At 41.9% G+C, this 26855-nt stretch overlaps 1 protein-coding gene across 9 annotated transcripts in view; it reads right to left on the bottom strand.

Moving 5' to 3' along the window:
• Window positions 1-26855, bottom strand: part of LOC116426948 (dystrophin, isoforms A/C/F/G/H) — a 650967-nt gene that overhangs the window by 89228 nt on the left and 534884 nt on the right. For all 9 annotated transcript variants that reach the window (XM_031976684.2, XM_031976686.2, XM_031976683.2 and 6 more), the window contains 2 exons: window positions 16072-16195; window positions 5273-5439 (listed from right to left, as the gene is read on the bottom strand). In XM_031976684.2, the coding sequence (XP_031832544.2) occupies window positions 5273-5439; window positions 16072-16195 (291 nt within the window). The remainder of the gene's footprint in view (window positions 1-5272; window positions 5440-16071; window positions 16196-26855) is intronic.

The raw sequence follows: 26855 nt of genomic DNA, 5'->3' as shown, positions 1-26855 counted from the left end.
CACGTGGTTCGATGCAAGAAAACTATGAAGTTGAATATTTAATATTTCAAATTGAAGTTTGCATTGCTACGTGAAATATTTAAATAACACCTCTGTTGCTTAATTTATGTATGATTTATCGTTAAATTAGTTTCAAACAATATGACCTATATCTCGTCAGAAAATGTTGAATATTTCCATTGAGAAACTTTCGAGTGCAAAGGGTTAATGAATTTTGAGGAAACTACCCTAAAATTATTAGATTTTCCACACATCCAAATTTCGTACTAAGCAGGCAAATAAAAGATCGAAGAAATGTTATAGCATTTCTCATGTTCGCTGGGAATAGTATAAAAATTAGTTGCAGTTGCTGATAGATTACAAAACAACCTGCAGTGCTAAGGGTTAATATTAAACTTTGCGTAATGCATCAATGTGTGAGATATTGTAGGAAAATAGTTCTCTTCTTCAACGTATGTGTGATTTCTCGTCAAGTCAATTTCAGAGAATGTCATCTGCAGCTTGTTAGAAAATATTGAGTATTTCCAGTGAAAAACTTCTAGAGTACAAAGGGTTAAGACGGATTCTCCTGGTTCGACAGGCTAGATGTTGCTTTAACACTAAAACTACCAAAGTGGTTAAAATGACCCATTCTTGTTTCCTTCATTTCGCAATTATTAAAAAGACAAGAGATTCTTGTTTGAGAAATTATTAAAGAAATTGATTCAGCAATACGCAAACTAATTGATTTATAATTCAGTTTGCGTATTGCTGAATCAATTTCATTAATAACTTCTAGACTAATCGATTTATAATTCAGTCTCGATAGATGCACTCCTGAAGTTGCTGTGAAAGGACTTCAAAATGTCAATCTAACTGTTCGGTGGGTTTAGTGTTAAGCACCGCTGGAACGAAGTTATTACCTTCTTCGACGAATTCGTTAAATACCGGGTTAATTGGCCGCCTGAACTTTCGATGCAGCCTTGTCCGGGAGGGTGTTAATTGTACAAGATGCTCCGAAACTAGAAATAGCTGCGCTAGAACTGTTTCCGTAGACGACGCGAGGGTGAAGTGCAAGATACTGGCATGAAAAATATTTCTGTCGCGGCGTCGTGAGATGAAGATGCCACTCGGCAATTTATACATCTGACCCTCGATTTACGCGGACTTTTTTCACGTGATAAATTGGAACACTATTTATGCGTTAGAACACTTATGACACGCAATCTCAATTTACGCGATCTAAATTTAGTAACAGTGAATAAAATATACTTTTCTTTTCTAAAATGTCACTCTTATCATTCCCTTTGTTAAGCTACACGAAATAAGTATGTATTTCTAAAACCTATACCAGCTTTTCCCTTCAATATTTTTTCTCTCGTACCGACAGCCTCTACTCCCACGATTTTCGTTCGCACAAAGCCACGTGGATTCTCGCGCAAATCGAGGGTCAGGTGTATTTCCAATAATCTATCTCTAATCTTATCACACAGCGCAAAGAAACCATCATACCAAGTTCCACGAACCATTTCATCAAAACTCATCCGAAGATCCTCGACGCAATCCACCTTCCAGCGTTCGAAATGAAATCACGAGCGAAGACAAACGGGAAAACACGAGGAACATCGGAGGGATGCATCTCCAAGAATAGATCGCTTCTCTTTAAAACGATCGGCGAGCGTTCGCGAGCCCTCCACGGAGCGTCGGGCCGTCGTACAAGGATTTATTACCGCGCGACAAGAGCCGCGGTTCGCGATGCATCGATAATCGCTGGCGAGCGACGCGTCGTCGTCGAAACTGGAAGTGTAAATCGGTCGTACACGATCGTGTCGGGGTTTTAACGTCGTGGGTGGAATGCGCTATTCTTTCTTCTGCTCTTCCCACCCCGCTCCTTTTCGATTCCTTTTCTGTATACGTCCCTGCGCGTTCCTCGGTGAATCCTGATTTCATAAGCGGGTTTTACGACTCGCGTCTCTTGACGGACCGCCTTCGACAGAGGCATCGCCTCGACGGGGCACAATGGAATTCGCGATGCGTGTACCTGTGTACGCAATATCGTCCCCTTTGTACGGGCCGGGTATTACGCGACGGCCGATCCCGCCGATACGGGGGCGGCCGTTAAAGTCGCGTCGACGCGCGCGCACGGCGGGACCGTTGCTTGAGGAATATTCTGCTCGCGGCTCGTATAACCGTGACCATAGAAACAAACGCGCCGCGACGCGGAGCACTGTAATTACGCCGATGCGCCGGCTCTACGCCGATGTAACGGGACGCCAAATTGGCGTTTAATGGGAAACGCAGTTCCGGGGGAACCGGGCTCCGCTAAACAAACACATGTAAATTCCTACCGGCGAGAAAGTGATTGTCGGCTGGCCGAGGGTTTTATGCGTTTCTTAGTTGCGTAGGGAGAATGGTGAATATCGGGACGAGGGGTCTTCGTTTTAGTTTGTTTCTGGGTGTTTGCAGACGGGCTGTGGCTATTCGGGTTGGTTTCCACCGGCCAGAATTGGGATTGACCGGTTGGATTCGTTAATTTTATTCGCTATGGGATTGTTGGTTTCTCGTTGGAAATGGTTTAGTGATTGTAGAGAATGACTGATAATGAGTCGGTTGGGTATTTAATGTTTTCGATGAAGATTGAATCAATATAAGATTAACACGTTCCGTGCAACGGAAGCTTCGGTTTTGCTTACGAACTGTATTGATTTTTAATAAAATATTAAGATATTTAAGTTCTTGGTAATTTTTATATATTTTGATAATTTCTTTGTTTTCACGGAATGTGTAGATATTAAATATCTCAGACAAATATTCTCATTAATGTCGAACTGGAGAAGAGTCCGTCGAGTTTGTCTAAGTGAAAAAATTAGGGAGTTTAAATCCATAGCAATCACAATTTCAAGAAACATTCGGATCGTTAGGAGCGGCCGAAACGAAACGTCCCCGTTAAATCGCGCCGTTTAAGTGTTCAAACAGTTCCCTTTAAGAGACCCTCGGCGCCGACAGCAATTTATCGGCGGGAAATCACTATACCCTCGAAAACCGGGGAATATCTATCGAAAATCCCCTTTCCGCCGTAGAGATAATCACTCCGCCGTGCGCCGTCCCCGTTGACAAAGCTAATAATGTATATATTTTCGAGGGCGGGCCGGATATCGCGCGGAACGAAGGTAATTCGTTGTATCAAAGGAGGGGTTAGGAGCGCCGGGAATTTCGTCGTCGTTAGTTCCAGAAGCGGATCGTTCCCGGAAAAGAGGGCAGCGAAAAATCGCCTTTGCCACGGGACACACAGGACTTTTCCCGGGGCGTGCGTCGTCTTTTCGCCGGATGGAACCGGAACCGCGGCCGGTTTTCCCTCCAGGGCACAAAGTCGTTCCGACAAATGGGTCGTCCCGGCGATAGAGAAAATTGTACCGGCAATAATAAAGCGATACGACGAACGACCCCGGCACGAGAGGGATGAATTGAACCGCCGCCACCGGTTTCTTCTACCGATACCACCCCGATAAGCCCAAATACTGCCGCCCACTTGTTCGCCCGTCGGCGTGCGCGCTCTAATCTGATCGTATTTTTGCCCGGGCAACGTTACCAGGGGATTGTTTTCCTCTGGCCGGCGAAATCTTGAAACAATAAGCTCGCTTTCGACTTCGAGGATTGCTGTCCCGAGGGTTGAGAGAGAACTCCCGACGCGTGGGACTCCGGGCATTTTTGAGCAGCTGCTGGAACGTTCGTAGTTCGTGTTCTACAGTGAATTCGGAAGAATTGAAGATTCCGATGTTAGTGAAGGTTTCGTTGTGTTTCAAGGTGAAGGATAATCTTTGGAGATTAGTTGTTAGCGAGGTACGATTAGAATTGGAGATGTGGTTTTCGGATAACGTGAAACTTTCGGGAATATTACCTCGCGTAAGGATATTATTCGACTCAAAGAGCAATTTTCCATTTTACGTTTCGCCTTTTGTTCGGCATTATTGACCAATCTAGCTTTGCGAAAAAGCAATTGAAACTCCGCGCCCGCGGGTGTTGTCGAATAAAATTTCGAGTTCCGCGGATAGTTCAAGATTGTTGAGTGTTAACTTTAACAATGGGGCGGCCGGGGTGAAGCGCCCTTTGTGCGAGGGCGGAAGTGCTTTTTAACTTCGTTGCGTGAACAATTCGCACAAGTGCGATGACTGTTTCCCGCCTCGTCTTTATGGGGGCTGTTTCTTTAACAATATTACGGCAATAGCCTCACGCATAATCTACGTGGAAACTCTAAACCCTGGGAACAGGGAAAATTTAAAGAGATCTTTTAGTCCAGTGAAATGTTTAGCCCTTGGAACGCGAGTGTCATCATTCTACTGACACGGAACTCTCTTGTGTACAATATAAAGTTGCGAGCAAATAATATAATTATTCAAACAAAAGATCATCTCTCTTTCTCTTGATCTTCTCTCGTTCTCTAGAATTTACGTGTTCAACGTATAATTTACTTACTTCTACCTAAAGCATTGTATACTTAAAGAAGAACATAAAGTTGCGAGCAAATAACATAATTATTCAAACAAAAGATCATCTCTCTTTCTCTTGATCTTCTCTCGTTCTCTAGAATTTACGTGTTCAACGTATAATTTACTTACTTCTACCAAAAGCATTGTATACTTAACACATTGCACGCCGGCTAAATTTCAGCTAGTAAAAACGCGAGCGTCTGTAATTATACTGATACATTTTTAAACATCAATCAAGCCGAAATGTCTGACTTACGAAAAAGAATAAGGAATTCGATTTTGTAATTTTACTGTGGATTTGTGTTGTATATATCTAAAATATTATATGAACGTAGGATTAGCAATTGAACGAAAGACTAAACGTGTTAAAAAGAACAAAGTTGCGAACAAATAACATAATTATTCAAACAAAAGATCATCTCTATTTCCCTTGATCTTTTCCTGTTCTCTAGAATTTACGTGTTCAACATACAATTTACTTACTTTTACCAAAGGTATCGAATCCTTAAAAAAGAATTCCCATCGGCAGAGAGTGAAATACGGTGGAACGGTAAAAAAGAATCGTTTAATCGCGACCAATGGAACGTTTAATGAAAGCAATTTCCGCGAAATTTTTCGAAAGCCGACGATCGTCTTCCAGAGAGCTAAATCGACGGGACGTTCACCGGTTGCGGCAGTCCGCAGCCTTTGACGGAATCAAAATATTTGTATTCATATCGGGTAGTATGCTCGGAGGGTAAGTGGCTTTCTGTGTAGGCGAAAAGGGGTGGCTGGGGTGGCGGATGATGGGGAGGGAAAGTACTCACGTTAGCGGTGTCGTCGAGTTTCCGCTTCCACGCATCGCTACGTTCGATTAGGGCGTTCCACTGCTCCGAAAGTTTGTTCACTTCCCGGCGAATGCTGCGCGTCAATTCGCGTGCCTGCTCCTCCGCGCTCCTGTAGCCTCTCGAATCACCGTCCAATTCTCTTCCGGCTGCAAACGAACATTTTCATCGTCAATACAACACTCGTCGTTTTCTGTTTGTTTTTGGGAACGCTAAGAATCTAGTTTCAAGTTAAGACTCGGCGTAAGATCCACGAATTAATCGAAGTGGGAATTAGATAAGCTTGAAGTTGACACTGGTAGGTAATTATTATAGTTGGAATGGTATTTCTAAGTGTACGGTGGATTTAATGAATATTTCGTGATAATGAAAATATATGAATATATAGAATATAAAATAAAACTGTGAATATAAATAGTGAAATGAACGCTAGATACAATTAAGTTAAATACATTTGGAAGTTTCCCTAATGTTGCCCAGGAACTGATTAGAAAGTAATTAGAAGGTAATTATTACAGTTAAACTGATATTTGTAAGTGTACGGTGGATTTAATGAATATTGCCTAACAATGAAAATATACAGAAAATATATAGATATATAAAACATAGAATAAAAGTGTGAATATAAATATTGAAACGAACGCTAGATACAATTAAGTTAAACAAATTCGGAAATTTCGCTAATGTTACCGAGGAACTGATTAGAAAGTAACAGCCATCAGAAATTGTCTTCAAAGCGAGCGTTTATGAGGGTGCGCTTCTCGATGACGATTCCCCGCGGAAACACGTCGAGCGGATGCTATCCGTTAAAATTAATTCGGACTCGTCATTACCGTATTTTACCTCTAATTTAAAGCGTCAGTAACGATTTAACAGTTTCCTTTTACGGCGCTCGATTTCCATTTAAATTGAAATTTCGCGTCTCCGAGACGCGAGTAAATTTTCTTTCGGCGAGCTATATTCCGGCTAGTGTTATTGGGCGTCGCGGGGATTAACGAACCCCGGAAACAGTGTCGACGAACGGGATGCTTCTGGTAGCTGCTCTATCGCCGGGTATTAATTGTCCTATGAATCACGCATCATATCATGCGGGCCAGTTTTTATGCGCATGTTTAGCATTGATAACGCCCACAGTTCCCACCCGCCCGTTGCCGCCCTATCTGCAGCGTGTTATGATGATTTATGTTTATGGTGCCACCTGCTCTTTACCCCCGTGACACGTCCCTGGCCTCGTAGTTAATCTCTCGATCCCCCGGATTCCGCTGATCGATACGACGAGTGAAAAACAGCGTCGCGATTTTGATTTGTTCGCTGTCGCGGGAAACGGGGGCGGAAAAATCCCGGCGCGGCGGCCACGGATGATCGGTTTTCGGGCGGGTTGTAATAATGTTATGTTTCAACGACGAATTTTGTTAGAATAATAATTTTACTGTAATAATTGCTTTATTATAATATATTATTATAATTGAAGGAAATTCGACAGAATAACGTTCCGCGGTATTTGTATGATACGAAATGTAAAATATTCGAAGTGCAGCGATTTGTATATTTGTTAGATAAAACAAGCTTCCATTGTAATTCTGTTGTAATTATAAAAAATTAAAATTTTAAATTTACGTGAAAATTCGCAGTTTACTAATTATTTATTATTGCATGTTATATGATGGATTGACGATCAGTTTTCGGGAGGATTATGTTTGAATAACGAATCTGATTAGAATAATAATTTTAATATAATAATTATTTAGTTCTGTGGTTTTAATTCTATTTTAAAAATTTGAATTTACGTGATAGTTCGCAGTACACTAATTATTTATTATTGTATGATGTGCAATGAATAGGAATATTTGTGTATTAATATACGAATAATTCGGAGGGTTATTTTAAAAAAATCTGCTTGATTCTCGGCTGCCGGTGCTCGGTTTATCGTTCATTCGCGGGATACACGTGTCCCGCGTATTGTCATACACGAATACCCACACGCGGTCGGGAAATGTTCAAGTTGGCATTAGAATTTCAAATTCCGCGTTTAATTCCATTGAGTTTTAAGCACAAGCTTTCTGTCACTTGCGTTGTTATGAATATTAAAACGCCGCGACCGATTTCGGGTGAGAAAATAATTGTACCGTTTCTAAAATATTCATGATTCACCCGGACAAATTTTTATCACAATACATCCAACTGTTCTTCGCTCGATGAATAAAAGAGTGAATATTCGGTGAAAATTTCATATTCCCCGAAACGAGAACGTTAGTTCGAAATCGAATTGTAGCGAATCATAAAATATATCGCTAAAATAGATAATCCAACTGAATCCTCTGCCCCGATGAAAATCTTCAAATCGTCAATTTAAACTAAAAATATCGAAATTCTCAAACGTTACACGTCAATAATATATCCGCGAACACTCGTATTCCATTACATCGATTCAACGCTACAACTACCGAGCGGTAAAACTCATTATTCCAAATAAAGAAATATCTTTATAGAATCTATAAAAATACATTCATCGAGTCCTCACATTCCTTATATTCTAGTTTGTATTCATCCAAATCAATTTATCGAATAATTTCTCAAATCGTCTGTGCCTTTTCCATAATTGCGAAAGAACTGACACGAGGTGGCTCGTTTTCTCATTTGGTGGTTCTAGTACTAACCAGTTAAGTGTGTTTGACGACTATATCCGTCATGGAGATGTGGCAGAATTTTGTGTCATGACGATTATATCCGTCATGCGTAAGATTTTGTTACAATTTGATATTTAAATTGTAATTCTGGCGAAAACTAAATTATATTCGTAAATTTTAATATGTTTAAAATTTAGAGGTGAAGACGAAATGAAACAAACAAGTGAAAATTATAAATAATTTGAGCAGTGCAGTAACACTGGATCTTTGATTAAATATAAATATTTGATTTTTTTCTAAGTTGTCCGTTCATTATGTATAAATATATGTTCACGTTGAGCGACTGTGTAAATATTACTAATAAAATTCATTTTCTAAAATAAAGTCTTTTTGACCCAATATTTCAACAGCGCCACTTACTCTGTGTTCGACGAGTATACCCGTCATCGCTTGATTATCGCGACACACTCTGGTGGGCGCAAAGAGATCGCCGCAGTTAACTGGTTAAATTCTATAAACCTTCGGATAAACAGAGAATCTCGCCGGAAAATGTAAAAGGAAGGGAGCGTTACACTTTATTTTTCCAGTGTCCTAGCCCGTGGCCATTTTCTTCCGCGTTACAGAATACTTCAGTCACTTCGCTCGGAAACACTGATAAGAACAGTTTGCGGGAAACATCGACAGATGGCTGGAAAATCGTTCCGGGGGAGCGACTCTCTGAAATCCGCAAAGAGCCGAGAGGAAGAGAGGGTTAGCCTCCATTACGCTGAGCGCGGCCGGTTAAATAGACGTCACACGGGCGCACCGGGAAAACAGCTAAAAACTATTTCCACCGAATCGAATTAGGCGGCCGTGTTCTTCATCGGTAAGCCATCCATTCAACAGTTGCCGCATTCGATTTCCAGTCACGTACACCCACGCTCTCCGCCCCTTTTTTCAGCGTCTCCAGCCGTTTCCCTCCTTCGTTTTTCATCCCCCATCCCTCCGCGCGAGCTCTTTAGCTCTCTTTTAACCATTCCTCATCCGAGCGGCTTCCATTCCGGGAACTTCCGTCGGAATGTGTACAATTTCAATCTCCCATTATAAATTATTTGTCCCCTCGAATCGCACCGGTCGCCGTTCGGCTGAGAAAATGTTGAGATATAATTTCATTGTAATCTATTTGATCCTTGACCTGTTAACTGTGGAACTTAGTTCGAACAATCCCTCGTTCGGCGTGTAATAAAATGAAAGAATAATGTGTGCATTCGTGAAATGCAAGAGAAAAGCATCTACAATATATTTTAATGCAAAATCAAAGTAGAACAAAAAAGAATTACACGTTTATTTGAAGAAATAAGAAATTCATCGGTGAACGAATTGGTATCATTTCAAGCTTTAACACATTGCGTACCGTAACGAGAAATCTCGTTTTTATATAAAGACACTTAGCTATGTAACTTCACTAATTACCACAGCATTGAAAAAATATAAAATTGAATTCGAATTGATTGATTTTAAATATATTACATAACAATACGATATCTGAGTTTTTCTATGTATAGTGATATAAGTTGACCTCAGTGAAAATTGCCATCCGCACAATTAAGTTTTCTGAAAATTAGTCGGTACGCAATGTGTTAATCCTTTGCGGGCGAAGATTCTTTGAAATGTAGAAAATCTTCAACAGATGAAGCTAAATTATATATTGATTGCTTAAATAATAGTAAAAACAGAAACTATGTGCTAATCTCTTGCTGTCCGAGTAATTAAATCATTCTCCTGCGACTCAGTCTTCCAAATATGAACGTTTCATCTCGCCAAAATGTCGACGTTCGTCCGCAAAGGGTTAATATTGAGTTCTACGAAAAACACGAGTGTATGAAATATTGAAATAAAATATTGTTTCTCAGTTTATGCGTGATATCTCGATAAGATTGATTTTTCTGAAAATTAGTCGGCAACGTGTTAAGATGACGCGTATACTCGTCAAACGCACTTAACTGGTTAACGCCTCCTATGATTTCTTTCACGGTTGTTTAATAGAAGTACTTCGTCATAGACGATTCAGTAGAAATCGATAAGAATTTGATTCTGATTACGCGTCTACGTTTACTTTAAAGATTAAACGTTGGTAATAAATAAACAATATTTCATTCGAGTGAAAAGTAAATGAATAACGTTCGGATTTATCGAATTCAGTTGAAAATTTCCATCACTGGATATTGGAATGGAAAGGGTTACGTTGCTCCATGGTTTCTTTCTCAAGTATGATCGATTTCGCGACTTTATCATTTATAATTCACCGGAGAAAGAGGAATTATAGGTTTTTCGATTGATTCTGTTCGCTCTGAAGTATAATAATCGGGAATAGAAGGATAATATTTAGTTTGAACTAATTGAAATCTTTATCATAAGGCTGGCAGGACACAAAGCAAGGGGTTGGCATTATATTCGAATGAAATTAGGAATAAGGAAGTATCAAGGGATTTGAATATTTTCCATTTATCAAATTCTCATCTCTTCTCGCAAGTGGATAATTCTTTGATGAACCCTTTTCTTTGTAATCATTCTCCTGTCCGCGTTGATTGGAGTACCTTTATCATTATTAGCTCGCCGGAAGGGGGAGGTACTTTAAAAAGTGAATAATGCAGGAGACATTAATCCTAGAGGAAATCTGCCAGGAGTAATACGTTAATACGAATCTCTACAATTAGAATTCTCCCATTTGAAATGAAAATTACGCTCCCCCGAATTCCGGCGCGAATATATTTTAATATTCCTCTCGCGAGCTGCTGCGAGATCCCATTCTTACATCAACTGAACGCCGAGGCCGGGTTACTTCGACTTCGGCAAGCCGTCATTGTGTAAATAGAGTGAAACTTGGAAACGAGATTTCTCCTGACCCGTAAATAATATTTTCATATCCCGCCTCCGAAAATTACTTTATAAATCTCGGAAGTTGCGCTCGCACGTACAGTCAGGCAGACGCTGATTCATTCCATGGAAATCCTGGAGCAATTAACCCTTCCCCTCGCAAGACGTCATTAATTTCGGATATCGAACTCATCGTGTCTGCTCATTAACACAGATACTCTATCTATTACATACAAACTTATTCTAAATCAATACAAATTATTTTACTTCCCTTGTTCCAAATGAAGATCGAAATTAAGACGTTCAGATTTAATAACAATAAACCACAAAAGAAGAGATTAAATTAATGTCAATATTGTCAAAGGAATATTGTATAGAATGCCTAAAACTCTCATGGCAGTGAACGTGTTAATACTTTTTTCATTTCATCATTCGACGCGTTAAAATCATCGTATGCAGATCTCCGAATAACATTCGCAATATTGAATACCAGTCGGACGACTCCCGCAAGCTCGCTGTGAATCAAAAGGTGGTCCGACTTTCCGCGTGAGCCGATCGGATAACGCTGATTTCCGTCGATTCACCGTGCCCGATTCGAAGTCGACCGACTGGCCAACATTTCGTTGCCCGCGCGCCGAGGAAAAAACCGGTCGAAAAGGCGCAGCGGATTTCGATTGGCGGGGACGTTGGGCTCGATTCGATTTCACGGGCGAAATCGGGCCTGGCCGGAGGACCCGATACCCGGCGTCGCGCTGCTGCTATCTAACCGCGCGGCGGATGCGGCGTTATATCGGCTGAAATTTATTGACGTTACGACAACGCCCGACGACTGCACGATGCCGTGCACGTTTCATCGAACGTGACTCCCTGCGGAGTGACTGGGATCGTGCACGCCGCTACACCGGGTTGTCCTCGTGCAGGGGGCCACGGTTCCGAGCCGAGTTTCCTCGGATATCCCGGCATCAACCAGCGCCGAGCGGACTTCTTGCTGATTATCTTACATTGAGCGGAACGTGAGGCGTGTTTTTGGCGCGGGGAGACTAACGATCCGATTTTCCGGATGTATTTGCGAACGTACACGGGATTATCGATCTCCCATCGTGTTCGAATGATATTTATTGGCGCAAGTGATCTATGCAGCGTGCGGACATGGGTTTAGTAGGTGACAGTGTGCTTGGAATTATAGTTTTGGTGGTTGACGTGGAAGTGGTAGGATGTAGTTTGGTAATGCTGATTGGTGAAGTTGAGGATGAAGTTTGTTACTGTCTATAGTACTGTAGTAGAATGAAGTACACGGGATTATCGATCTCCCATCGTGTTCGGATATTTATTGCCAAGTGATCTATGCATCGTGTGGACGTGGGTTTAGTAGATGATAGTGTGCTTGGAATTATAGTTTTAGTGGTTGACGTGGAAGTGGTAGGATGTAGTTTGGTAATGCTGATTTGAGAAGTTGAGGATGAAGTTTGTTATTATCTATAATTCTGTAGTAGAATGAAGTACACGGAATTATCGATCTCCTGTCCTGCTCGGATGATATTTATTGGTGCAAGTGATCTATGCATCGTGTGGACATGGGTTTAGTAGATGATAGTGTGCTTGGAATTATAGTTCTAGTATATGGTTGACGTGGAAGTGGTAGGATGTAGTTTGTTAATGTTGATTTGCGAAGGTGAGGATGAAGTTTGATGAGAAAGCATGTGAATGTATTGTGGTAATGTTAGTATTAAAGTTGAAGTTTGATGAGAAAGCATGTGAAAGTATTGTAGTAATGTTATTAATTGAAAATATCAATATGAACCATTGGAGTGGCACGGGATTTCCAAAAATTCGTCGAAAAAGCGGCGAGACCGCGTTTTCGTGTCAGTTCAGAAACTGATTTACGCTTCTCTATTTTCACATAAAAACTGTAAATAGTGCGATCGTTCTATTTACGAGTTTCTAAGCAGGCAATAATAAAAATGAAAGTGAATAATTAGAAGGAAGGCAAATAAATAAACTTCATTTGATTCTACGAACCGATCGGTTGACACTTTTAGGCAGTATACGGTTAACACAGTATAATGTTAAGAAATTCTTATTGGATATTAACCCTCAGAGTGCCAACCGCTGTGAGCGACGTTGAAGATTTTTCCAAAAAGTGCCAACGTCGATAATACAGCAGAAAATATGAAAAATTCCATTGATGGAATTGGTACTTTTTGGACAAATTTTCATCGACGTTGGCACTCAAAGGGTTAATTACTAATATCGTTAATGTTACCAGTTTCTGAATTCCAATAAATGATAATAGAATGCAATAGAAACGAGCAGTATGGAGTCGTAGAAAAGGACTATCAAATGTTAGCGCGGAATTCAAATTCAAATCAAATATTCGCCGGAAGTTAAGGGTCGAACGTGCGCGCACCGTGGCTCTCAAACAAGAAAAGTCAGCGGACCATTAAAGTGTAATTGTTTCAACGGCCTCTTGTGCGAACTATGCGGCAAAGAGGCACGAAGGAGGAACGGAATTGCATTGATATTAGGAGGAAACAGCATTTCCCCAGTGAAACTTCGCGGAGTCCTCGGTTGAGTTTCCGGTGTCCTTCGGGAACCCTCTTTTAACCCTCGCAAGTTCCCTACAGTTTCGGTGTACTTCGATACTCCTAACTCAATTGATACCGTCTGCTGGTTCCTCGGGGAGCGTCTCGTTAACACTGACCGCGGAACTTTTTGTTTCCTCGCCGAAGAACTCGAAATTGCGTTATTCTTCGTTCTACGTGGTGTTTCCAGCGCCCCTGGTAACCGATTTGTCGACTGTTTGCGGAAACAACGATCGCGCTGTAGCTGTGTCTTGGCAACGGTTAATCAGTCACTACCGGAACTACATTCGTCAAAATGGCGATTCCTTTTATAATTATTGAAATTACAGTGATCACATTTCCATCAGATTTTATTGAAATTGATTCTTTCATCTATATAATACAATATTACTTAGAAACATGGAAAAATCTTCTATAATTCAAAGAACTTTGAATACTCTATGGTTCTAGAGTTGAACTTCAAACTTTAAGATTCGAAACTCTTCACTGGCACAGAGAGTTCACTAAAGATCTAGGCTGTCAATTATTATGCACAGTTTAACGGTCGCAGATACACCGGCTCCGAATATCAAAAGAAACGAGGATACGGTGTCGCACATTCAGGTCGGACACTCGACGTCGCTATCGCGATCATAAAATCGTGCTCCCTCCTCTTTCGATCATTGTTAATACTGATTGATCGAATTCGATCGGCGTGTTCCCCGCTGGATTTTACGACGTCGTCTTAAATTGGTCTAGACGTATAACTCGGCTAACAACCACTATCAGCCGGGCTCCACGGTATTTCCTTTCCGCCATAATGAGACCGTAAGGCGTACGATCCTTTGTCCCCTGGAAATGTATAGGACCGAGTTTGTTTTCCCGTTTAATGGACGCGCCCGTTTTCCGGCAAGAAACCCGCCGGCCTGAATATCGCTTCCCCATCCACCACCGCCGGTCAAATACCCATAAATTCCGTGTTTCACTTTTCTTAATAATCCCGCTTTTCGAGAGGGTGGAATTATCTAAATGAAATATTCAAGAGGGCCACGGCTACACCCTCGCGACGGTTATTGTACGTGAAAAGCGGTGACAAGAACGAATGAAGCTCGTTTCCAAGGGCCGCTCTTGTTCCGTGGTTTAAGTAAAACGACGAAAGAAGAAGAAAAAAAAGGAAACTCGGGACGGAGAAGGGGTAGGTCGGGCGCACAGAAGAGAAAACTTCTCGTATTTTATCAGTCCACTTAACAATCCCCTTCATTCTTCGCGACAAACTCCCCCGCGAGGAGCCGCCCTTTCAAACTACAAGTTTAATCAATCTTACCCCTTTTCAATTCTGGCCGCTGACCCCGAAAACAAAAAAAAAATGGGAGAGTACTAGACACCCCGGCGTAGCGGGGAATTGGTGCTCGGCATCTCGTTACTTGTCGGTAATGCTTCCGTTCGTTCGGGTGGAACTTTAATTATGTAAAGTAATTATTATAATTGGAAGAATTGATTATCCACGTTGAATCCACGTTACTTTATCACTGTATTACTCAGAGGGATGATTAATCGAGTATTTAATTTCGGAATGTTTGGCTCGATATGTTTGCGAGTTTTCGTTTGGGAATTTGTTTAAATATTTAGAAATTACAATCCGTATATTGAATGTATAATAATCTTCGATTGAACCGCGACGTTCGGCGACCGCGGAGATCGATCGAAATATTTAGAAACTTCAATCTGTATTAAAACAGTCACATTTTCATTCGGTCGAACAATGGCTGGAAACAAATGGAGAAAATAATGAAAAAGAAATTCCCTTTGATAGCCGGGGCAACCGATTCATTAATATTTCCACAGTGTTCCCGCCGTTTTCTATTTCATCCGACCATTAATCGCGGTTCGCGGGGGGAACAACAAACGGGAGAGCAGAATTTTTCAACGCGATCGGACCCCGTTCACCCCCCTTTCGCTCCGTCCCTGTCTCCCATGGCTTCTCTTTCTCTTTCGCGTCTAATTGGTATGAAAAATCACGGAAAGGAGAATGGCGCGAATTACTGGAATTGAAAGCTCCATCCACGGCTCTTAATTACTAGGCCCCCGCTATTGGTGAATTCAGTCGCGCGTTGCGAACCCGGCTTCGCGGAAACTAACGAATGTACTTGGCCGACTTTCTTTACTCTTTCCGCGGGAAACTTTCGTCGCGCACAGCCATTCCGGCCAGTTTTTCGGTTCACTGGCGGCCATTCTCGAACCCGCGAGACGCACGTTCAACCCTATTTTGTTTCTCTCCCTTCCGCCTGCCGCCGCCGCTCCCCTTGTCAATGGAAGTTCTGTATTTCTCGTTGAATTCATAATGACTCGCGTCTACGGCCTCGGAACGCGCGGCTGTGACGATGCTTCCGGCACTTGAAAATGTCGATTTCTCTTTGCGACACTGTTGTAATCGGTTTCTGTTCCGACTGGAACAATATACTTGTAACGACGAAACAAACTCTCGAAAAACGGAAACAGGGACGTAAATTAAGAAACAGAATCTGGGTTACCAGTATTTCGTCAGTTCGGGGTGCTTTGAATTCGATACAATAAATTAATATTCAATACAGAGTTTTTTTTTAATTACGTTTCACGTTATGTTCAGAATTGAATTATATTCGAGTACTGTATTCGTAGCGTGTTAACTATATTTAAATGCTACCTACATTGGAAGTCTGAACTTGTGTAATTTAAAGAAAAATCCTCAAACACTCACCTTCAGAGTCCGAAGTGTCCGACAAAGGCGGTTCGTTCGCAATGTACTGTCGTCCGCTGAGCAAATTATTTTCGACGATCGGTCGTTTGTCTTCGAGCTGCCTCCTAAAGCCGCGATGATCGTCCTGCAATGCAAAACACCAATGGTGCATCGGTTAATATCTACCCAAGAAAATCAATACTCGTCTAATGAGCCGATCGAGCGTTTTCTTTTCAACCTGAATCCCAACCGTTTTCAACTCTGATATAAAGCTTAGACTACCAACGGAATAATAGAGCGTCCTAGATTAAACAAGCCTCGCGAATTCCACCGTCGCAATTCACGATCTATTTCATAAAATAAATCAGTTACTTCATTCGCAGAGAAGAACTATCCCCTCATTTCAGCATCACTCACAATTCACACCAGAAGATAAACATCCCACAACCGAAAAAGAAAGTTCAGTAAAATGACGATTTTACGATTTGCAGTATTAACCCTTTGCACTCGAGAGGTGACCACTTGATTCATATATAGCAAAATAATGAAGTTTCATATATATATATATTAACCCTTTGAACTCAAAAGTTCTTCACTTATATTCTATACTTTCTAACTAGATATAGACAAGATTCTTTAAAATGAATTTAACAAGAAACCATGCACAAATTACGTAACAAAACTACTTTCTCTTAATATTTCACGTACTGATGCAGTATACAAAGGTTAATGGTAAATACCAAAATTTATCACTTTGCTGGATCAAATCATCTGTCGACTGGGAGTCGCCTCTCGAGTGCAAAGTGTATTGAATCGAGTATTGAAATAAAATCGCTCTGTTTATTCAATTATACGTTTATCTCGTCGGAAAATGTTCAATACTTCCAGTGAAAAACTGTCGAGTGCAAAGGGTTAATCACATCGAACACCAATGAAAAACATTTCCACCGATATACCCGAATCTAATGAACAACAGTTGCCAAACACTCCGTTAAAAATCCTTCTCGAGCAATTCGAGACAACAAACGACCCAATTTCAGTCGCAATCCGTGGAACCTCCGATAAAAGTGAACTCGTTTAGAAAAGAAGATTGCACGGTCCCCGGTCGCAACGTCACAAGTAGGCTAATTCGCCGAGGTTTACGCGACGCCGGCGTCGACGGGTCCTCGTGCGACGGACGTGCAGGGCCATCGACGTCGTCTTCGTCGCCGGTTGCATCGCGCATCCGTAATTTCGTTTGACAAGGCATCACGGCGAAAAAGCTAGCGGACCGGGCAACGTCGAGTGGCTCGGCGGCACTCGCGATATCGCGCGGCTTCTCGTTAACGGGATTATCTCGGTCCCGTCGGCCGTTTCTCGCTCGTTCCCGCCAGTCTCGAGAATTTAGACACACCGCGCGCGCGCGCGCGGGCGCGGGAAACGGTTTTTCCCGGTCCGTTTCCCACTCGCGCGACACGCTTTCTTCCGCGCGCGCTCGTTTCCTTCGGCATCCTCGCTTTCCTTTTTCCACTCGTTGTTTTTCCGGGATTTTCTTTCGCTTCTCCACCGCGCGCGCTCTTTTTTTCTTCTTCTCTCCGGCGTCTCCTTCTACTCGCCTCTAGATACGCCTCGAGTCGCGCGAAATCCTTTCAAACAGCCCGGAATAATTCACCTACTTTCGTTGTTGCGACGACCGGAAGCTCTTCTGCTTGCCGCGCTGATGATGAAACGCCCGGTTATTAGGGTTTGTTCGCGCCGCTACACCTTAGAGCGGGAATTATTTTAGCGGAGCGACGTTGCGGCTTCTCGTACCATTCGCGGCGTGTTCCCTTCTTTCCTCGCGGCTTTCGCGCCGGTCGGCTGAAGTTTAGGGCGAACGATTTGCTGGGGAGGTCGAGTTTGATCGGGTGGGGACGGTTCTATGAGGGTTTGGCGGAGTTTGCGAAGGGCCTGGGATTGGTTTTTGGTAGTACAGTGGTTTAGAATTGTAGTTCTCCTATGTTGAAGCCGAGTTTGAAAGAGTTGGGACGATTGTTTGAAAGTTTCTGTTTTGTACCAATTTGTGGATGTTTGCGAAGGGGCTGGGATTGGTCTTTGGTGGTACAGTGGTTTAGAATTGTAGTTTTCCTATGTTGAAGCCGAGTTTGAAAGAGTTGGGACGATTGTTTGAAAGTTTCTGTTTTTTAACAGTTTGTGGATGTTTGTGAAGGGGCTGGGATTGGTTTGTGGTAGTACAGTGGTTTAAAATTATGGTTTTCTTATGTTTGAATTATATATTTATGTTGAGGCCAAGGTGGGACGATTGTTTGAAAGTTTCTGTTTCTTAACAATTTGTGGAAGTTTGTGAATAGACTAGGATTTGTTCCTTTGTAATATGATAGTCCTAAGGGTTCACTATATAGATTGATTGTTAAGCCGATTCTTCGAGATTTCCTGTTGATCGATTTGAGAAGTTTTGTGAAGTGAGATTTGTTTTCTGGTAAAACGGTGGTTTCTTATATTTATGATACAGTTGAGTAACGTGTAGAGCAACGTAGAAATCTTCCAGATTAACATCTCCCTTTATCATCCTCAAAAAGAAATAGGTCGCCATTTAATTATCACGCGTTCCTCGAATCGACCGAAAAATGCGCACTCAGCGTCTGGTATTTTAAACATCTGCCAGTAAGGATTTTCTGGCGCCGCGAACAGCGATGCATTAGCAAAGAAATTAAGATCAATAGAGGCATCGTTCAAGCAATTGGTGCCCGAGACGTTTTCTAATTGGCTGCGTCGAGGTAATCGCCTTATCGCCGCGGTTATCGGAATGGCGGGTTAATTACGCACTGGCTTCAGCGCTAATGCGCTAATGTTATTCTTGATCTCGATATCCGGCATTGTTAACCGGCGTAACTGCCCCGTTTTATTCCGCTGTTAGTCAGAACGTAAAGATAAGGAAAGGAAGTGGGCCAGCCGCGTGGGCGCATGTAACCGCGCGCGCGCTGACCACGATCAATCACGTTCAACTCGAATCTTGCTAGTAGTTTCCTCGAGATAAATACGATTTATCGATCCGTAAATCTTGATTTACGCCCTCCTGACGCAACGGAAGAATACGGATCAACGTAAACATCGAATATTCCACTGACTGGCCTATAATTCATTTACACCATCCGTCATCGAAAATATACATTCACTTCATCCATTATACAAAACACTTCGATTCGAAATTTCACGCTAAAATTCAATTTCAAAATCAACTAAAAACCCAACATTACAACATACTTTCATTCTCATCCACGTCATCTTACTCGATTCATTCTACTCGAAATATTCAATGCTCAATATACCATTGCCAACGTGATCGATTAAAAACAAAATAATTCCAATTCCCCGCGCAACGAGAGAATGATCAACGACAAAGTTTCACTTACAAAATTACCCGACCGCGGATCACCGAAATCCGGCGCTAACGGTGAACGGTAAACTGCCGATAGCGTCGCAAACAACCCTCCTTCTGTGGCGATCCGCGTTCGCCTAATTTCCAATAATTCGCGAAGCGTCGGCAATTAAAGTGAATTCCAATTTCCAGGAACGATCGCAGGCAGCCGGAATCGGTGTTCCGCGCGATCGAGGGCGCTCGTTGAAATCTATTTCGTACGCGATAATAATCGTCGTTCCCTGCTAATTTCTCGTACCGTTCCACGCGATACACCTTCTCCCTGCCCCCCCCGCCCGCCCCCCACCCCTCTCTGTCTCTCTCCATCTCCCGTTCTCTCTATTTTTTATAGTTTTGTTGCTTTCCACGTTCCTGTATCGCGAGCTCGATCCATTTCCCGTTAAAGCCCGCGCGTTTCGCAGCGAGGGCTGTTGCAGTCCCGCTGCAACGACCCGTTTACGGCGAAAGCGCGTTTTACGTATGCAACATTCGCGCGAGCCGTTTCGATTTCACGCGCGAATATGGCGGATAAAGCGGGCCCGCGATTTTCGTGCGTGCCACCGGAGCGACGGCGGGCTATCGATTTATCATCTCGTGCAATCTCGCGACCGGCCGCGGCCCGACGACGAAATTTCGTCGCGTCGCTCGCCCGCTGCCGATCCTTCGCACCGTAACCGTTTCGTGTATCGATTTTGTTTTTCGAGCGTGTTGTTCGGTGTGCGTTCAATATTGTACCCGGCGAAATTCTGTTAGTAAACGTATACGTCCAGGTAATTTGCAAGAATGGCAATTTTATGAATGAATATATATATAGATTCGTTGAAGTCGAGAGCGAAGGGTAGAAGTTTTCGCGTTTGTCGAGCTCGCGGGGATGGTAATTCTGTGAATAAATATAATTGTGAGAGCGGAGAGGGCAAAGGGGAGTGCATTTTGTTGATAAACGAAAGCATTCGGTAGTTAGTGGCGCGGTAATTCTGTTAATGAATATGTCCGCTGAAGTAGAGGGCGCGGAGATCGAAGTTTGTTAATAAATCCGTTCGTTGAGGTAGTTCTCTAAATAAGTGTATCTGTTGAAGTGGACAGTGAACGGGTCGAAACGTTGTCGGCAAGTTTACCGTGTAATTAGTGAAGTGCAGTGTCATGTAGAAAAGAGAATTTTCTAGATGAGCATATCTGTCAAAGTCATTAGCAGAGCGCGTTCGGTATCAGGTACAAGGTTCGGAGTTTTGTAAACGAATATATTAGTCGGAGTAATTAGTAGAGTACACTCAGTGTCAGGCGGAAGGGTGAGAATTTTGTGAACAAGTATGTTAATTAATTAGCGGAGTGCGATGACTCTCAAGTAGTGGAACTATGCGTACAGATACTTCGTAATTCTGTAAGTGAAGATACATATATATATATATAAACTATTAGTAGAGCCGACTGTTTACCAGCTAGAAGAGTTGCAGCGCGGCGCAAAGTGCATCGTGCATAATACAAACTGCACTGTTCGTATTACACGAGGCATAATGCAGAATTTACGGTTTATTGGACGTAATGCGGAGTAGATATCGTACAATGTATCGCATCGTGGCCGGAATATGATGCGTATATCACGTGTAATGCAGAATGCGATGTACTCAATTTGTAGAGTACACGTTGCATGATCCACAGCGCGCAATGCATATTACATAATCCATAACGCGAGACGTACGCTGCATAACATATGCGTAATGCACATTGCGCAATGTATATTGCGCGAACCGTGGTATATAATGCACGCAGAATGCACTGCGCAGGAATGTTATTGCATGAAATATAATACAGAATGTCTAGTGCATAGTGCATCGCGCAGAATGCATGTTACATAATATCCAGTGTACTATGCAATATATATACTTCATGATGCGCATCGATACACGGTATGCAGCTTGTGGTGTGCGATGCAGTTATCATACTGCATCGAGGAAATGCACGTCGCGCGGGGCACTCTGCATAATGCGTGTAACGTGTGATAAACATTACACGATCCATAGTGCATGTCGCACATTGCACATTGAATGATGCATTATACATAATATATATATAATTGCACTGTGAATATTGCATTCCGTATTCACCTTATCACATTCATCTTTTATTACTGGAATCGCGATTCATGAGGCTAATAAATTTCATTCTGTGCTTAAATAATAGTGTAATTAACGTGATACATTAATTGAATGAATTCTTGACTGTGATATCTAGGCACGAATGACGAAGAATAGTGACTTGAATTGATTTCTCTTAGAATGATTGCAACTATAATTTAATTTGTATTAAGTGCATTACACGATAGAAGGTCAGATAGCTACATTAATTATAAGAACTAGAAACCAATTGGAGATAAGGGGAAATAAAACGAGTATACTCGTCGCTTAACACGCAGATTGCCACGGTGTTCAGTTTTACTAAATTACTTGAGACTAATTAGAATTTGTAAGGCAACTGCTCAATACCGAAGATAACTAGATAATACGTAACGTAAGAATCATACCAATTAATAATTGTTTCTTCCATCACTACAGAAGAATAAGTGACAAACGCGGAAGTTTTTCGTATCACTTATTCTTTCCTTTCCAAAGATGAAAAAGAGTTATCAATTTCTCGATATCACAATTCCTCCGTCGCACTATTGTCCAGTTATCGCGCTGCTGAACATTCGTATTCGACATCAGTCATCTCGCAATCTACACTTATTCTCTGGCAATTCCGGAGCCCCGGTCATCGGTGACCGCCGCGGCAGTCAACCTGTTAACCGGCTAAACGTTGTAGTTTATAAATAAACGTCCCTGCCGCGGACCGGTCTTAAAGCATCGCCGCGACGAAGTTGCGCCCCATAATTTCGACAAATTATTACGCGGCGTCGCGCGCCGGCCGTTTTGCCTAGAACTATTCGCGGCCGTATTAGAACGCCGTTCGCGAAACCATTCCCCGGGAATTCCGGCATTACGCGGACCGCTATATTGTTCAACTGCTATCCCGCCGCGGAGTTCTGTTGGATTAACTCCTGGCGCGGTCATTAGTCGGGCGCATTTGCGTCCCTCTTGGGTTTCCTCGCGGCCGGCCCGGTTAGTTTGTGACTTAAAATTATGCGACGCACCGCCGTGAAATATTTTACAGATTACGAAACTCATCAATTCTCGGCTATCTGACGGTTCGCAATTTTTCACGGCGACCCGGCGACCTCTCACGGCTACGTCGCGCGCACCAGAGACGCGTCATAGGCGCTGCTTACGTTTGCTTACCGTCCGCCGACGGAAATTTATTAAACCGGCCGAAAACCTATCGAAATTTTCATTGGAAATTGTCGAACGATACGTGAGGTTTTCGAGATACTGAATATATTGTTTAACACTGGAACAGAGCATTTAACCTTTACAATATCGTGTCAGGTGAAGATTCTTTACAGAATTTAGCAAGTGCAATTATTACTCAATTCTTTTGGATCTATATTGAATATTATTCTTCTATCATTTGTTATACTTCGGAGTAAACGTAGACATAGAATATGCTTAGAATTTTTCTATTTTTTGAAATTATTAACGACAGTTGTATCGATCATGGTTATGATATATATCACTAGAATTATCGAGCACTTAAACCGACTTAAAAAATTTCATTATAAAAATTACACACACGGATTTATTGAGATTTGAATTGGTTTAAATTTCAGCTTAGGTATTACTTAATCAGCTTCTTTACGAATTTTTCAAAGATATTCGTAATTCAGTAATTGCAAAAAGAATCAATGGGTCATTTCGACCCATTTGGTAGTTCTAGTGATATCATAGGGCAAGGGGTTAATACGATTAATAATCAGTATGAAAAATGTAACAGATTATTCTCGGTTTCTTCAGACATTCATTACAGGATTCAACTGAAACTGATCTTCAATATCATTTCGAATATTCAATGCTCCTAAGACGTTAACCCTTTGTGGACGAAGATTCTTTGTAATGTACAAAATCTTCAACGCATGAAGCTAAATTATACATTAATCGCTTAAATAATAGCGATAACAGGAACTACATGCTAATCTCTCGCTGTCCGAGTGATTAAATCATTTGCCTGCGCTCAATCTTGCAAATGAACGTTTCATCTCGCCGAAATGTCGTCATTCGTCCGCAAAGGGTTAATAATTGTGAAACAAGAAAATCGAAACCGGTGATTCTGACTGGTAGTTCTAGTGTTAATAATGATTATTACATTTTGTGGGTCGTGTCAATGTAAAGATCGATGGGTACACTCCTCGCTTTCACGGGACTACGACTGAAGCACGAGATGACATTCTTCTGTTCCGTATCTTGAATAGTCGTAGCTTTAGTATTACGGAGCGAATAGATTTTAATTATAGATAAAGAACGTCGCGGAACATTCCGGCGTTTCCGTATTCAGATATGTGGAACTAATCTGATATATTCCGATCCGAACGGTGGGAGTCGTAAGTGGGGTAATTTATTTGATACGGCACGGATGCTGCATCGTGAACGGTTTTAAAGGTCCATTAACGGTGTTCAATAGATTAAGGTTCCTTATACGGTGCTAGCGAAAAACATTAACATCGATCGTTATCGTAGGGATATAATTTTGAATAGTTTGATAATTAGCGTCGCGTAAGTATGACTTCACGTTTGAAACATCTAAAACAGTAAATTCCTACGTATCGAACACCTAAAACGAAGAATTCCTGTTCCACAAAGCCAGTTCGACATTTCTGTTTCAAAAACCTATCAAATTCGGAATCGGCATGCTTGAGGAACCTAAAATGAAGAATTTATATTCTGACCATAGTTTTAGCTTTATCTTATTAAATACATATATTTACTCCTAGCTCTGTTTCAAAAACCTATCAAATTCGAAATCGGCATGCTTGAAGAACCTAAAATGAAGAATTTATATTTTGACCATAGTTTTAGCTTTATTTTATTAAATACATACATTTACTCCTAGCTCTCGATTGCTCAAGATCCACCCTTTCATTGTTTATACTGTAGTAACACTATAATAGTTTGATAATTAGCGTCGCATAAGTATGACTTCACGTTTGAAACATCTAAAACAGCAAATTCCTGCGTATCGAACACCTAAAAGGAAGAATTCCTGTTCCACAAAGCCAGTTCGACATTTCTGTTTCAAAAACCTACAAATTCGAAATCGGCATGCTTGAAGAACCTAAAATGAAGAATTTATATTTTGACCATAGTTTTAGCTTTATTTTATTAAATACATACATTTACTCCTAGCTCTCGATTACTCAAGATCCACCATTTCAATGTTTATACTATAGTAACACTATAATAGTTTGATAATTAGACATTTCTGTTTCAAACACCTACAAATTCGAAATCGGCATGTTTGAAGAACCTAAAACGAAGAATCTACAAAGAATACGAACGCTAAATCAGAAACAGTACTGTCACAAGGTTACACCGAAGTGAAAATTAATAATCTAAGGGCAGCCGAGCCGGTGACAATGGAATCCGAATAAAACCGGCCAGAATCGATAAACGAACGGGCACGAGTGGCCGTCGCCGGCGAACCGGTAAACAATTATATCTAAATGCGGCGGAACGAAATTTCCCTCGTTCCGTAACCTCGCCACTCGAATACCGTTTTCATTCGGGAGGCGCGAGGCTGAGTGCGCAGATAACGTGCACGTGTTGCAGCTGCATGTTGTCACGTCGCGAACGACGTCGACGCCGGGCGACGACGACGGCGACGTCGGCCGGGGCAAAAGCGTTCCGGGGCGGCGAGCAAAAGAACCGGCGGAGGACACTAGACCGGCCTTTAGAGAACGATATTTGAATTTCATGCATCGCAGATGCGACATTGGCACATCACGTAAACCCCGAAACTCGCTTATTGTTCGAAACACCTGTACGCCACGGCCTTTTTGCTCGGTTTTATTTGCTGTTCGTGTACATCGGCCTCGACTAACTGCTATCGCGCAGAATACATTATGTTTTATCGTTAGCACCGCGCAGATAAAAATTGAATTGCGCCCGTTCACCGTGTACGGAATTATTTCAGCTCTCTTCGGGCTCGCGTTCGCGACTGCTCTACGACTCTGTCGTTCGTTCTGCCAGCTGAAGGGTTGCTGTTACAGCTACTTTGAGAATCGTTAGTTCTGAGGACGAATAGTTGGATCAATCCTCTTTGAATCTGGAGGGAATTCTAATAATTAACACTACCGTACCGGGAAGTCAAATGATTGAAAATTCTGCGTTTTCTTTACCTAATTTTATATCAATTCATATATTGTCCGATCGATTGGTTTTCTAAATTTCATCCTTCCTTTTGTTTCTGTTTCCACTAAGAGAATTGATCATCTAATTTATCTCTATTTCAGTGTTCAGCGTTTCGAAGCTTTTAGTTGTAGATTCGATATGCGGATATAAAATAGCTTTGATCTGCCAATGTTTCAGGAGAAATTGGGGTAGTAATTGTTAAGGTTAATGCGAGATCTTTCGGATAGATCTTGACGCACGCAGTTTTCAATGAATATGTTGGCGGATTTGGCATTCACGTTCGACCATCAGTATTCGAAGTCGAATGTTTCCGCGTGCACTATCGCAACGGAGAAACGTGCAAATCCAGATAGCAACAGTTCGAAACGAGCCAGCGATCGATCAGGTTCCACCCTGAATTCTCGATATCCGAACTCACACCCCGAATTCCTTCAAATCCAGCCCCGCGAGCCGACCCATATCCCGACTTACTTTCCAGCCCCCGGGTAATTAGCAGTGCCCCGTTCGCACGGGATCGATACTGTCGCGGCTCGAGTTTATTTATTCGCCCCCCTCCGGCGTAATCACCTGACCCGATTAACCCCATACAGAACGAATTTCCCGGGGCACGAAAAATATTTTATTCCGTGGAAATTCTGAACTCGCCGCCGACAAAGTGAACCTTTTGTGTTTTACGAGCTCTTTTTTATCGGAGTCGCGAGAGTTATGTCATTGTTTCGGCGGAAATAAAAAGATATATTCACTGCGCGGGCGAAGTTGCAGCGAAGATTAAACGTTCGCGAACGAAGAACGGAATTGAACTTCAATCAACGTAAACTGGATAACATTTACATTCATTAAATTCAATGTGGTCTCCTGTACGATTCCGAGCCGACGCTTTATGGCAGTTAATTGACCATTTCTCGTCTTCAGAATTTTCATCTTCTTTATTTTATTATTGAATTCTTAGCTTTCGCTGAGGACTTTCGGTGTAAATCGCGAAATATCAAGAAACTGATGTAGAATATTAAACGATGTATATAATTCCTCAATTTATATGCGATTTCTCGTTAGTTTGAAAGAATGTCGTTAGTATCCGATTAAAGAATGTTGAATGATTCCAGTGAAATACTTCTGGAGTGTAATGAAGAGTTTTA

Source organism: Nomia melanderi, chromosome 2, assembly GCF_051020985.1.
Source record: "Nomia melanderi isolate GNS246 chromosome 2, iyNomMela1, whole genome shotgun sequence".
NCBI lineage: Eukaryota > Metazoa > Arthropoda > Insecta > Hymenoptera > Halictidae > Nomia > Nomia melanderi.
This window is presented reverse-complemented; position numbering and strand designations above follow the sequence as displayed.